The 14,574-nt window shown below is 42.8% G+C and overlaps 1 protein-coding gene across 2 annotated transcripts in view; it reads right to left on the bottom strand.

Annotated features, from left to right (window-relative positions):
- The window catches only part of Aco1 (aconitase 1), a 56,358-nt gene that overhangs the window by 27,012 nt on the left and 14,772 nt on the right, over positions 1-14,574 (bottom strand). For both annotated transcript variants that reach the window (XM_052176239.1, XM_052176238.1), the window contains 3 exons: positions 10,776-10,894; positions 9,880-10,048; positions 7,252-7,389 (listed from right to left, as the gene is read on the bottom strand). In XM_052176239.1, the coding sequence (XP_052032199.1) occupies positions 7,252-7,389; positions 9,880-10,048; positions 10,776-10,872 (404 nt within the window). In that variant the 5' untranslated portion in view covers positions 10,873-10,894. The remainder of the gene's footprint in view (positions 1-7,251; positions 7,390-9,879; positions 10,049-10,775; positions 10,895-14,574) is intronic.

The following is a 14,574-nucleotide window of genomic DNA, read 5'->3' as shown; positions in this document are numbered from 1 at the left end:
AATGAAATTAATTTCTGAGGGACAGTAGAGCAGGGGTCTATAAACTCTAGCTCCAGGGCTGAGGTCAGCTCAATGCTGTAGATGCTTCATCCCCAAAGAATGGTTCTGTTTTAAAGACTGGGGATGGGTTATACGGCAGAGAGAGCATATGGCTACCAAAGCCTGAAATATTTACTTCTGAGCTTTTTAGAAAAAAAAGTATTGATCCTATTGAGAAATGGAATGCCTCAGTATTTCCATGTTAGAGGAAGGCAAAGAAAGACATGGATGAAGGTGAGGCCCAGCTGGAGCAGCACAGGCTGGACCCCGGGGCAGGCACCTACATCAGCAGATCGTTTGGATACACGCACCTTTCCTCGGCTTTACCAGCTCCCTCTCCTCCTGAGGCCTCCAGCCCTCTGGCTCTGACCTGTCCCCCCTGCCCTGGTGCATGTGCATCATGGGGAAACCCTAATACCTGCCTTCCTTCCTACATCTTTCTCTTCGTCTGTGATCGCCTCTCTTCCTGTCTAGTGCCTACGACTACCAAAGCATTTATCATAAATGTAGCGCCAGCTAGCTTCTCAGTCCATTAACTCACTTCCATATCACCTCCAGTACTGAGTCTCCTACACGTGCACATCCTTATCAGCGTGCCAAGTTCTAATACACTATAAATGCTTTGTGTCAAAAAGCCACTTCTTCAGCCTGACCTGAACCTTGCTTTCCCAGACCCTTCATATTCTCCAGTTCAATTCTCCGGGTTACCACCATAAGAATCTCTTATGATTCCACACTCTGTCCTCTCTCAGGATGATATTTTGGCTTTTCTCCCTCCTTGGTCTGAGTGGCTCTCTGGAGAGACCTCTGGCTCCCACGTCAGGATTCTTTGCTTCTTCTTGGGTGTGACCTCACTTAGGAATTGCACTGAAGTTATATACTCATTAAACTTTCTCTTGGAAATTTACTAGCTCATTGAATAAATATGGGTAAAACACAGGTCTGTTAAACTTATTTTGAAAAGAACAGCAGAGAAGGGATCTCCAAACATTATTTCTACCAGTACAGGAGAGCCGGTGACTCATTACGTGGCTGGTGACCTCTCTCCTGTGACACATGGGTGCTCCTGGCCTTTAGTCACTGCTCTGTCTTCTAAACATCCAGCACCAGGAGGACGCTGCAGCTGAGGCATGGAATGCAGAGAATGCCTGCCCCAGAGCATGTTGGGCAAAACAATCACAGATATCTTCACCAAATGATTGAGAGCCTGATGCTCAGGCTGTTCCAAGCTATAGCAAGTTCAGGTAAAAACCTAACTCCATGGAACCAAAAGCACATTGTACTAAGTGTGGCTCAGTCTGCCTTGCTGTGGTTACCAGAATGTACCATCAGACCTAGAATTCAAAATTCTGAAATTTATTTAATTTTACTACTACTCAAATCTTTCCTAAATTAGTCCTAGTGACCTTTTCTTCTTTTGTTTTTTGAGACAGGGTGCCGTGTAGACAACTGGCCCCTAACTTCTCATCCTCCTGCCTCAGTGTTCAAGGTCCTAGGATTACCCATGTGTCAGCATGCCTAGTTCCAATCTAGAGGACTAATGAGGTCTCCAGATATGAATGACCTCTTAAACAGAAGGGATAACAATCCCCTTAATTAAATAATACTAATTCACATTTGTAGTTCCCGAGACTCACAAGTAATATTCCCAGAGAAAATAGCTTCCATACTCGAAAAACCTAGTCATTAACTGTTGTGAAATTCTTGGGGGAAAAACCAGGGATGCTAGTGAGATAAACCCAGGACACATGACAGCAACACACTAGTTAGGTGCACTCAGCTGCAGAGGATGACGAGAACACAATTATACTCAAAGACAAAGGCTCCAATCACCGACAACGTGCAACCCTGACACCCTGCCCCAGCTTCCCCAAGAGCCAACCTGGGGATAAGCCAGCATTCATTTCCATAACAGTTGGTACATGTCATATTTAATTTATTTTAAAAGGTAAGGAAAAGATTAGGTCAGTGTCCAAAATAAAACTCAAGAAAAATAAAACAAACCAAAAAAAAAAAAAAACCACTAAAACCAACCAACCCACCTACAAACCAACCAACCAGCCAACCAACCAACCAGCCAACCAACCAACCAACCAACCAACCAACCAACCAGCCAACCCACTAACCAACCTACTTACCTACTACAATGGGGGCTGGTGAGGCGGCTCAGTGGGCAAAAGCACCAGCCACCAAGCTGACAACCCAAGATTCATCCCTGAAGCCCACACATTGGGAGGAGGAGAACTTTTATTTCCACAAGTGACACATCCTCTGACCTACTCATGCACACCACCCACACCCCCGAAATAAATCAACCTAAAAAGTTATTTTAAAAAAAACAACATTCCAGCACTTGGGATGCAGAGTCAGGTGGGATTTCTGAGTTCAAGGCCAGCCTGGTCTATAGTGTGAGTTGCCAGGGCTACACAGAGAAACACAGAAAAACCAAAAAGAAAAAAAAGAAAAGAAAAAAAGAAAGAAAGAAATGTTTTAACAGAAAAGTTCTAATATGTACGTGCACTAGATTTAAATTTATATGGAACATTCACCGTTGCATTTTATGCTTTCCTAATACCATTTCCATTACGATCATGTAAATGAAAAAACCGTGAAAATGAGTTGACGAACGTCAACACTTAGAGGGAAGGGGAAAATCAAGGAGACAGCCCAGAGCGTCCATCCTGTGAGCACTTGGGATTGATTGCAGCAGGGCCGACGTACAATCACTGCCTTCTGCTCCCAGGACCTCCTCCTTCCAAGAAGGTACAAGGAAGTCAAACCCTTAGCAGCTGCCAAGTCTCTAAAACAGTGGTTCACACACAACTCTCACAAAGCTATAACCCTTTAATACAGTTCTTATTAATGTTGTGGTGATCTGCAACCATATAATTATTTCATTGCTACTTCATAACTGTAATTTTGCTACTGTTATGAACCATAATAACATGCAGGATATGTGATATGTGACCCCCATGAAAGGGTTGGATGACCCCAAAAGGGGTTATGACTGGCAGGTTAAGAACCACTGCTCTAAGGTGACGTAGTTATGGCTTTGTAAGCTGACTTTACTATTATTTGTGAGGTAGGACTTCAGAAAATCCTTATACAAAGTAAGGTACTACTTTTTATTTTAACTTTTACTTTCCAAAACAGAACCACTGAGCAGTGCTCATGTGAATTAAAAGAGGCCTGGGAGAGAGACAGCGCCCAAAAATGGTTCCAGGGCTATGGGAAAAGTGAGGAGAAGGCAGTCTGTGTAAGAGCCTAAGTGTTAGTTCTGGAGACTGGCATGTTTCTCTTCATGCTCAATTTACCTGGTTTAAATATTTTAATATTAATTAGAGAGTGCCTTATTTTCTAATTTCCTTTGAGGATGTATGGAATCCACTTACATCTCCAATGGGGGATTGATTTTGTTTCCCTTTGGATATTTTCCAAAGGAAATATTGAATGACCCTTTCAAATGATCAAATAAGTTTCTTGTAAAAATACAGACCAGTTAAGATCCCACAAAGGGGCTGTAGCAGGCTGGCGTCTCCTTGGATACTCACAGAGCCTGGATATCGCTGCGATTATTCACACGCACAACTTAGATTCCTGCACACTGAGACACGACGTGAGCACATTCTGAGCGTTACTCATTAGTGTGACTGTGGACACCAAGCGATCCACTTCAGGGCATGCCATAATTTAATACATTATTTCCTTTTGTGGAACCCGCAACCATATGGAAGGGGTCTAGATTTTCATCTATAATAATGCTTTAATTGCTAGCATTTCAATGACCCACAGTTAGGATCATTATTGCTCTGAAGAAGCACCACGGCCGAGGCAACGTGGGAAGGAAAGGGTTTATTCCAGCTTGCACTTCCAGGTGTCAGTCCCTTACCCAGGGAAGCCAAGGCGGAAACTCGAACAGGGCAGGAACCTGGAGGCAGGAGCTGAGAGAGAGGCCATGGAGGGGTGTCACTTATTGGCTGGCCTGTGGCTTGCTCAGCTGCTTCCTTACAGAACCCAGGACCACCAGCTCAGGGACAGCCTCATCCATAATGAGCCGCGCCCTCCCACATCAATCAAGCTAAGAAGATGCTCCGCAGGCTCGCCTACAGCCAGATCTTATGAAGGCATTTTCTCAGTTGAAACTCCTCCTCTCTCATGACCCTAGCTTGTGTCAACTTGACATAAAACTAGCCAGGACACTAGCCGTGAGCTTTTTCTGAATTTACAGTATTAATTAGAAGTATGCTTGAATGCAGAAATCCCAGGACAAAGGACATCGAAGTGTCTTGTCTTTTTAAAGATGCATTTTATTTTTAGTTGCCTCTCTGTGTGCTTGTTGGTGCATGGGAACGCAGGTGCCCCCAGAAACCAAAGAAGTGTGTCAGGTCCACAGTGCTAGAGTTGCTAGTAGTAGCAGTACTTAGTAGTGTTGAGCCTCCTACTGTTAGTGCTGGAAACTAAACTGCTGAGCCATCTCTCCAGACCCAAAGCACAGAAGTTCGTAAAGTGTTACGACATATTGCTTTCATCATTTCCAATTACAGTGCTATTAGCAGTGCACACAAATGTCTCCCTCATGACACTTTTGATAATTAAGATTTAATCTTAATTATACTGATAAGAGAATAAGGTATTAGAAATATTTAAATTTTTATCACCTGCAAAGCTGAAAAAAAGCTTTTGATACTGTTTACCTCTTGAACAGTTTATTTTTATTTATTTATTTTTGTTTGTTTTTTTGAAATAGGGTTTCTCTGTGTAGCTCTGGCTATCCTGGAACTCACTCTGTAGACCAGGCTGGCCTCGTACTTAGAAATCTGCCTGCCTCTGCCTCCTAAGTGCTTGGATTAAAGGTGTGTGCCACCACTGCCTGGCTTGAACAGTTTCTTTACAAATTCATCTGCTGAGTCTATTTTTCTAAATAGATTACATATTCCTTTTCTTTTCTGCTTTGTTTTTGAGACACAGTCTAACCATGCACGGGCTGGCCGGCCTGGAATTCATGGAATTCCACCTAATTCTGCCTCCCAAGAGATTACAGAGTTGTTTACATACTAAGATATAACCTTTGCCACATTTTTGCAAATAATTTACTTCCTATTATTTTTTTAAAGACACGATATCTATAGACATTTCCCCTATTTTCTTGAATTCTAAATTTATAAGTCTTTCTAGTCAAACATTTGACACATCCAGAATTATTTCCTCATAATTCAAATTACTGCATGTATCCAATGTATTTGAATTATGATGAAAATATGAACTGCTACTCTTACTGCTTAAGAGAGTGGGAAGTCCCTGTGCACTCACAGTGCTCCTCACGCTCCTGTCAGGCTCCTGTCAGATGCCAGGCTCCTCATATTGGCTGCTGCTCCCTATGTCCGAACCAAAGCTCAGTAACCTCAGCTACCATGGCTGGGCTGTATTTTCTACCCTGATTTCTGACTGAACCATATCGTTGGATCACAGTCACTGTGACCAGAAAAGGTTCTGTAACTGCTGAGTGGGCCTGAAGACACACTTGGTGTTTCTGGCCCCTCCCCCACACCCCAGCTAACTGCCTTCTTCCTTAGCCTGCGTGCCAGAGAAACAAAGGGAGTGGAGCTGTCCCGCAGTCCCCCCATCCCCCCCCCCTGATTTCAGCATTCGCAAGCCCAGCCACCAGCCCAGCCTCAGCCACAAGGCAGAGCTGCCCATCCTGCCAACCTGTAAAAGCAAGTCTCACTGCTGGCTGCCACTGAGACCCTCCAGCTATTTTTTTTTTTTTTTTGAATTTCAGGCAGTGTTTTTCTTTTTCTTTTCTTTTTTTATTTTCTAAATTCTTTGTTTACATTCCAAATGCTTTCCCCTCCCCATATGTCCCATAAGCCCTCTTCTCTCCACCCATTCTCTAATCACCTCCCTCCTTTTTCTCTCCTCCAGCTATTTTTATACAGCACTAGGTGACTTTCAATGTCTAACTTTCCATAGGAACTTTCATGACTTGACGACGGTATAAACTCTGCCTTTCGGAGAAAGAACATACAATAGTGTTTCCTCTTACCCTTCTCCTGCCTGTCCACACCATTTTGATTCAAAGGGGCAGAGGCAACTAGGTTTTTTTCTTCTCAAAGTTTAACTTTTTCCGGTGTCCTCTGGGTCCATGATAAACCACGTGCACTTCCCAGATTCTACTGTGGTACTGGAAGCACATAGTAATGTTTGCTGTCTGGATGCCATCTAGCCCAAAGACTCATTCCCCAATTTTAGCAAAGCCTTTTGAATGAGAAGGGCAGAGATAGGTGAAAAGGAGATACCCAATCCGGTTCAGACAGTTACTCTGTCCCCAGCTCAGGGTACCTCAGTTATGTTAACTTCTCCTTTAGCTTAGGGATAGTTTCAACGTCAACCGCTTTAGTAACGTTAAGTGTGTATTACATGCCTGACAGCTCCAGGCCAGTAGACCAGGCAACTTGAGACACTGTGCTCCCATGGACGTATGAGTCCACTCTAGACAAAGTCGAGCAAGACGGACATGACACAGGCTAGCTAAAGAAGGATTTCTGACACGGAAATTTAAGCCGGCTATGAAAGATGGGATGGATTTTGGCAGGAGAGGATGAGGATATCTCCCAAGAAGCAGGCACTAAGGCAAGGCCCTGGAAGCCAGAGACAGAACAGTTACTTGTGATAAAAGCAGAACTGACGCTGCAGTGGATTCTGAACAACCCAGCTCTTCTAAAGACAGACGTGCACTTGCACCAACAATCTCTCGCGACGAAATGTACATGTGTGTTTTGAATCAGACTTCAAGCTACATTCAAGCTACCAGGTGCCGACCACTCCTATCCAAAGCAACCACAAGCAATAATAGGGTCACACAGTCCGTTTTTCCCAGTATCATTCACAGGAGAGTCAATTTTCTGGCAACACCTTTAAAGATAGTCTTAAATACATATGCATATTTTAAAAAATCCTTCATATATTTGTATGTATATGGGTATGTGTGGGCATGCATGATCCATGGCCTTCGTGTGTAGACCAGACTCATGGGAGTCGGTTCTCTTCTCACATGTAGGTCTCAAGGATGAAACTCAGGGCCTCAGGCTTCGCGGCAAGTACCCCAACCTGCTAAGCTATCACAGCCCAACACGTATGTATAATTTTAAAAGACGTAAATTTCAATATTTTGCACAAAGCAGAAAACCAAGGCATCCCTGCTAGTCTCCTCACCTTCTGTTGAAATCAACCTGGATGGAATGATCAATTACAAGGTCAGCTGGGCAGACAGGGTTTATTTTCTCTGGATTTCCTCCCAACTTCTTCACAGCATCTCGCATTGCTGCAAAATCCACCACGGCAGGCACACCCCTAAGGAAGAAAGAAGCAAGCATGAGACAGGCATAGTGTGTGCGACGGATTCGGCAGGCTGGCCAGTGCTGATAACTGACAATGTCCTCATTGCTAGAAGCTAACAATAGTGACGCAGACTCATGAAGTTCTGAGCATATATTTCTTTGGGCAGAAATCACATAGGCGAGAAGTGGCAGAATCTCCGTGTAGAACTCTACCATATGTGTGTGTGTGTGTATGTGTGTGTGTGTGTATGTGTGTGTGTGTGTATGTGTGTGTGTGTGTATGTGTGTGTGTGTGTATTACAATATATATATTAACTAAAACACAAGGAACCATGGGAAACCAGTGTGTTTACACTCAAGAGCTCTACTAGAGTGACTGCTCCCAGAGCACCCCTTCAACTTTAGACCCAACTGAAAGGAGTGGATATATACCTCGGAATAAGACTTACCAAACAAGTGAATGATCTCTACATTGACAACTTCAAAACACCAAAGAAAGAATCTGAGGCCCCTAAAAGATGGTCAGACTTCCGTACTCATAGATTAGAAGAATTAATGTTGCGAAAGGAGCTATATTACCAAATCATCTGTAGGCTCAATGTAATCATCAAAATTCCAATGCCATTCTTCACAGATACAGAAAAATACAACCTTAGAATCCACTGGGACGTACAAAAGACTCCAGGCTGCCAAGCACCCCTGGGTGTCTTAGCTTCTTTTCTCACTGCTGTGAGAAATTATTGTGACAAACACTACTTATTAAGGGAGAAAGGTACTACTGAACAATAACCCATGGCTCTTAGTACAGTCCTTCATGGGGAAGTCAAAGCAGGAGCTTGAAACAGTTGGTCAAGAACAGAGCTAGGAACACATGTTCAGCTCTCACGGCGCTCTACTCGTCAGTCTGGGATCCCTCGCCTAGGGAATGGTCCCACGCACAATTAAGGCCAGCCTTCCCACATCAATGAACTCAATCGAGATAATCCATCACAGACATCCTCAGAGACCTTTCTCCCAGGAGATTCTGTCAAGCTGACAACACTGACCACCACACTAAGCAAAAAGAATAACCCTGGAGATTTCCTCACACTTGATTTGGAGGCTTCTTCTGCACACTAAAGGAAATAGTTTATCAAGTGAAGGGGCAGCCCTCACAGTGGGAGATGATCTTTGCTATTGATAACAGTGGACAGAGAACTAACAACTAACCCATATCTAGAATATGTAAACATCTCAAAAACTAAATAAGCAAACAATCCAATCAATAAACAGACTAATGAAATGAAAAGACAGTTCCTAAAAGATAAAATACAAATGGCCAATAAGCACATAAAAATGTTTAGTTCCTCACTAGCCACCAAAGAAGAGTGAATTTAATTTCACTGGGATTCCATTTTGACTGGAATCAAAGTCATTAAGAAAATCACCAACACATATGGAGGACGTGGACCAAAGACAGCAAGCAGTACACACTGTGGATGGGAATGTATGTTAGTCCATACACCAAGGCAGGCAGGCAGGACAAGGATTTCTTAAAAAGAAAAAAAAAAAAACAACCTAAACGGTTTTTAGATGTTCCAAATAACCTGGCCATACCACTCTGGGTACTGACCGTTGTCTCCAAGTGAACACAACACAGAGACACTGAACACTGGTGTTCACTGTAGCTCTGTCCCACCAGCTAAGCTATGTAACCAACTAGGTATCTAAGAAAGAGCAGGGGATAAAAACAGTATTATGGTGCACACAGTACGAACGATGTTAGCCCCAAAGAATTAAATGTGACCCTAAACAAGCAAACCCACGTGCAGCTAATGGAGATCATCTATAGAGTGAACTACACCAGTCAGGAAGACAAACATATGCTTTCTCTCATTTGTGGCTGCTAAGCTTTATGCAGATGTATAACGCTGTCTATATGTGTGTCACATGAAAGCAGATGTGAAGCTGTTTAAGAGAGCAATGGGGCCTGCAGGAGGGGAAGGGAGGAGAAAGGGCGAGTAGGAGGTATGGGGACAATATGCTCAAGGGACATTACCTACTTACATAAAAATCCCCTTATGCAACAATGTACCCTATGCAGAAATTATACCATTTGGAAAAAGCAATAGTTAGAATTTAGAAAAACGGGTTGTCAATCAGACTTATACTAACTAAATCAGCTCTTCCATTATCTGTAAATTATAAAAAATCTAGTGATTTTCTTCCATATGAAGAAACATAAAGAGACCAAAGGAATAGAATAACTGCTGCAAAATGGGAAGATTGTGTCTGAGGAACTGTGCTGTAACAGGCGGCACGGAGCTCAGGAGCAGCAGGCTGTAAGCTAAGTGCAAGCTGGAGACCACACCTCACTGTGACAGGGGTGCCCACTAGAGACACAGCAGCCTTCACTAGTTCCAGGGCCCCTCACTTTCCTTTCATCTCCCGATTAAGCATTTCCATTGCAGTAAAGCTGTCTTGATTGGCTGGCAAGGGAGGCAGAGAGAGGAGGCGGGCTCACGTGAAGTCTTGCAGGATGACCCGGGCTGGCTTAAAGGGCACTTCTATGTTCTGATGCTGCATGATGTTCCAGTTCAGGATGTTCTCAATGTCGTTTTTCTTCACCAAAAACTCATCACAGTTCCGAACGGCTGCCTCCAGGAGAACTCTGATAGAAAATGGTAAGCGTCCTGGGGACAAAGGTAGAAAGCATTCACAACCACAAACCACAGGGCACCTTCTGTTCAGAACTCTCTTGAAAGCCAATCTTTAGATAAACTTGATCCATGACATCAGATTATTCTTTTACCAGGAAAGAGGGCCGGGCGACTGACAAGTATAAAATGTATATAAGGTGAAAACTGTGTACAATGAATAGGTTTAAGTAGATTCAGTAGTTGAAAATACTAAAAAACAAGACAAATAAACAATTTATTTATGTTAAATGGTTGCTTATTTTGAATTCAGTAACAGAAAGAAAAGTTCCCATTAAGTCATCACAGCTCACAATCAGTCTAGACTCTCACTGTATGATCTGTAGCAAGCAATATCTAGTCTCATAGCTACACAGAATATTTCTTAAGAAACTAATGCTCAAGAAATGAGAAAATGACCTATTTACAATTAAATGCCTTAAACATAATGTCTCATGGCTACTTCATATAACAATTTATTTATTTTATTTACAAAATAGAAATTCTATCTTGAAATATATGAAAATTGCTACTACAAACTGGACAAGACAGTAAGATGTGTATTTGGAGAAGTTCGTGAGTATCTGTGTATTTAACCTACATTCACCCGCTGTCTCCTGTGATCTCTTCCACCTCTCCTCTAAAGGCTACGTAATTGCATGATCAGGTATACAACAAGAAACCAGTTGCTAACAGCGACTGGATCACAGAGCCATGCACCCACCATATCTTGAGTCCTCCAATTTATTCAAGTTGAAGAATCTCTTTCCTGGCTGGGCAGGGTCCAAGGGCTCAGCAAGATGTGCAAATGGGTTCTTCATGATTATTGACAGTCACGTGTCTCTGAAAAACAAAATAATGGGGAGGGGTTAAGGGGAGGATGAATATGATCAAAATATATTTTATTCATGTACGAAATTCTCAAAGAATAAAAATTAAATTTTAAAATAGAAGATAACAATTTTTATTTTGGAAGCTGGACCCTTTGTAGAAATTTTGGTACACATTTATATACATAAATCATTTATTAACTCTTCAAAAATAGGAGGTGGACTTGAATAGGACTTGAATCCACCAGAGTGATAGCCTCAACAATGTGTTTCTTATAAAGCTACCATGTCGGAAAGCCAGGGTTAGCTTCTCACAGCAGCCTGTGATCCTTCTGTCTCCGCACCAGGAAAGCCACCACAACTCATGAAACTGTATGAGGAGGCTTCAGCTGTGGAAGCAGGGATCCCAAGAGCCTGATTTCTGATACTGTTCTATGTGTTTCTAACTTTTAAATTTCTGCAGCATTTTTAGTAAACGTGAATACGGCAGTTAAAAGTCTTTGAGTCACCTTGGCATCTCTCAGTACCAGTGTGCTGACATCCGAGAATCTGTCCTCTCACGCTGTTTCCTGCTTTTCCTTTGGGCTTTAGGTCAGGCTCCAACTCCCCACATATGAGTGAGTGCAGGGGACAGCTACACTGGCTCAGGAAGACACTATTCCTACCTAGGTCCCCCATACATATAAAAAGTGCTTTCATTTACCAATACAACTGAGAGCAAAACACACTAACGTGGTCCTCACCCGTCCACGAGTCTATTTTTCAATATTTTATTGACTTTTACTTTCTGTGTACGAATGTCTGCCTGTGTGTATAAATATATGTGTGCCATGTATGTCTGCTGTCAGAGTGGATGGTTTATCCCCTGAAATTGGCCAACTGTGAGCTGCCACGCAGGTGCTGGGAACCAAATCTAGATCTTCAGCAAGAATAGCAAGTGCTCTTAACCTCTAAGCCATCTCTCCAAGCCCCCTCTAATATTTTGAATTTAAATATAACAATAGTATATTTCTTCTGCTTCATCTCAAGGTTTATACAGTTGATACATTTACAGAACGACCAATATGGCAGGGTGACATTATTGCACAGCATAGAATTGTTCGTGAGGATACAAAGTACGGGTGTCTATAATTCTTCACTATGGTGGTATAAAATCTTCCTGGTTGTCTCAGCAGGAAGGCCTGGTTTTTGTATATCCTTTACTATCATTTACATTTTAAACTATGTATGTATGAGCACATACAAGTTAAAAAAAAAAACTAGTTACAAGTGTTAAGAGCTGTCTGTGCATCCATCCAAAGTGCGGTACAGATCTATGTGCCAACCCAAAACATCTTACATTTAAAATGACTGAAAACTTTAAGCTTTTGTGTACCAAGAGGATGCCATAAACCTGAGGTTTTATATCTAAACTCATGTGACTGAGTACAACTAAAACACAGTTGTGCTAACAAACAGTATACAAAACTGGCTTTAGGGGTACACACACAAACACACACACACACACACACACACACACACACACACACACACACACACGGAGCATATGATATATGAAATGCAGACAAATGAACTTTATATTGAGACTTCATTTCATCACCGAGAGGTCTAATTGTACACATGCAAATACTTCAAACACCAAAATACTCTGAAAGAATACTTGACACAGGGTCTGATTATGCAGCCCTGGCTGGCCTGTCACTCACCACGTAGCCAATGGTGGCTTTGCACTAATGCCAGCAATTCTTTTTGGCTCCCTAGGTGTAGGATTACGGCCAAGTGCCACCCTGCGCAGGTATAATGTAAAAATTGAAACACTTCAGGTCTGAAGCATTTTATGAGTGAGTACTCAGCCTGGACTAGGGAGTCTTGGGGAGAAGCAGTTAAGAGTTACCAGTACAGCCAGACACCCTATCTTATATTGCGTTTCTGTTGTTGTGACAAAACATTGGCCAAAATCAATGTTTGTGGGGGAGGGGTATATTTCATCTAACAGCTCTGGGTCACAGTCCATCATCGATGGAGGTCAGGGAAGGAATCTGAAAGAAGGGCTGCCGCAGAGGACACAGAGCACTGCTTATTGGTTTGCTCCCCATGATTGCTCAGCTTGCTCTCTATACACCCCACGACCCAGGGATGGCATCACCTGCAGCCACCTGGGCCCTCCACATCAATTATTAATCAAGACAATGTCCAGAGAAGTGCCTACAGGTCAACCTCATAAAGGCATTTTCTTAATCGAGTGTCCCTCTTCCAGATGTGGTGGTCTGAATGAGGATGTCCCCCAGAGGCTTAGCTGCTTAAACACTTGGTCCCCAGTAGGTGGCACTGTTCAGGGTGTTTTAGGAGGTGCGGCCATGCTGGAGATAGTGTGTCACTGTGGGAAAGCTTTGAGATTTAAAAAGTCACAGGCCATTCACAGTCCCCTCCCTACTCACTTCCTGCTTGTGGTTCAAGATGTAAGCTCTCAGCTTCCAGATCCAGCTGCCACATCTGTGCTATCATCATGGACTCTTATTCCTCTGGAGCCCAGAGCCCTGATAAACTCCTTTTCAGTAAGCTGCCCTGGCCATGGTGCTTTATCACAGGAAGAGAAAGGTAACTAAAGTAACATACTAGATAACTAGTGTATGTCAAGTTGGCAAAAAACTAACCAGCACACACCAAGGTACCTGCACATGACGAGGAGGCTGCATGGGGCAGCGACTCAAGTTTTTGTTGTTTATTTGTTTGTGACATGGTCTCAATGTGTAATTCTTGCTATACTTGGAACCTGCTGTGCGGTAAGACTGGCCTTGAACTCACAGAGACACCTGTCTCTTCTCCTAAGAGCTGGAGTTAAAGGAGACACACACCAGCATGCCCAGCCTCACGGTTTTCCTTTTTGACATGAGGGCACATATAAGATAAAGCATCACACAAATGCAAGAGACTTGTTAGTGCGCCTTCGTTAAGTGGGGGCCAACCACGTCTAAAACCATCAGTGCTCTTTAATAAGAAACATCAAGCTGGGCAGTGGTGACATAGGCCTGTAATCCCAGAACTTGGGAGGTAGAGGCAGGTAGATTTCTGAGTTCAAGGCCAGCCTGGTCTACAGAGTGAGTTCCAGGACAGCCAGGGCTACACAGAGAAACCCTGTCTCAAAAAAACCAAAAACAAACAAACAAACAAACAAACAAACCCAAAAAACCAAAAAACCCCCCCAAAACCCCAAAACAACAACAACAACAACCCCCCCCCAAAAACCCCCAAACCAACAAACAAACAAAAACCAAAAAAAAAAAAAAAAAAGAAAAAGAAAAAAAGAAAGAAAGAACATTAAAACTTGTCTATTTAAGTAGTTTGTAACTCTCTGGGCTCATGAAATTGAGATTCATCGGTTTGAAGAGGGCATCCTTTTACAAGCGCCATATTGCTACATCCTTTGGGTTTGCCATCCAAGGTCCCATGTTCAAATTTTTCACCCTACGTGATAACAACTACAACAATAAACCTGTTGTTTTTCCTGCCCAGGAAAAAAACAGATTGACTGAAGAACATCTCTGGGGCTGCCATCAGAGGAAGTATGGAAAACACTCAAAGGACTGTGCACATCTGTCACGTTTTCAGATACTCTTAAGTTCTGAATCATTTCTACCTCCATATTCTGTCCTAAGGGGCTAGGCCTAGAGCCAGCCAAAAATGTACAATTAA

This window comes from Apodemus sylvaticus, chromosome 3 (genome assembly GCF_947179515.1).
Source record: "Apodemus sylvaticus chromosome 3, mApoSyl1.1, whole genome shotgun sequence".
Classification (NCBI taxonomy): domain Eukaryota; kingdom Metazoa; phylum Chordata; class Mammalia; order Rodentia; family Muridae; genus Apodemus; species Apodemus sylvaticus.
This window is presented reverse-complemented; position numbering and strand designations above follow the sequence as displayed.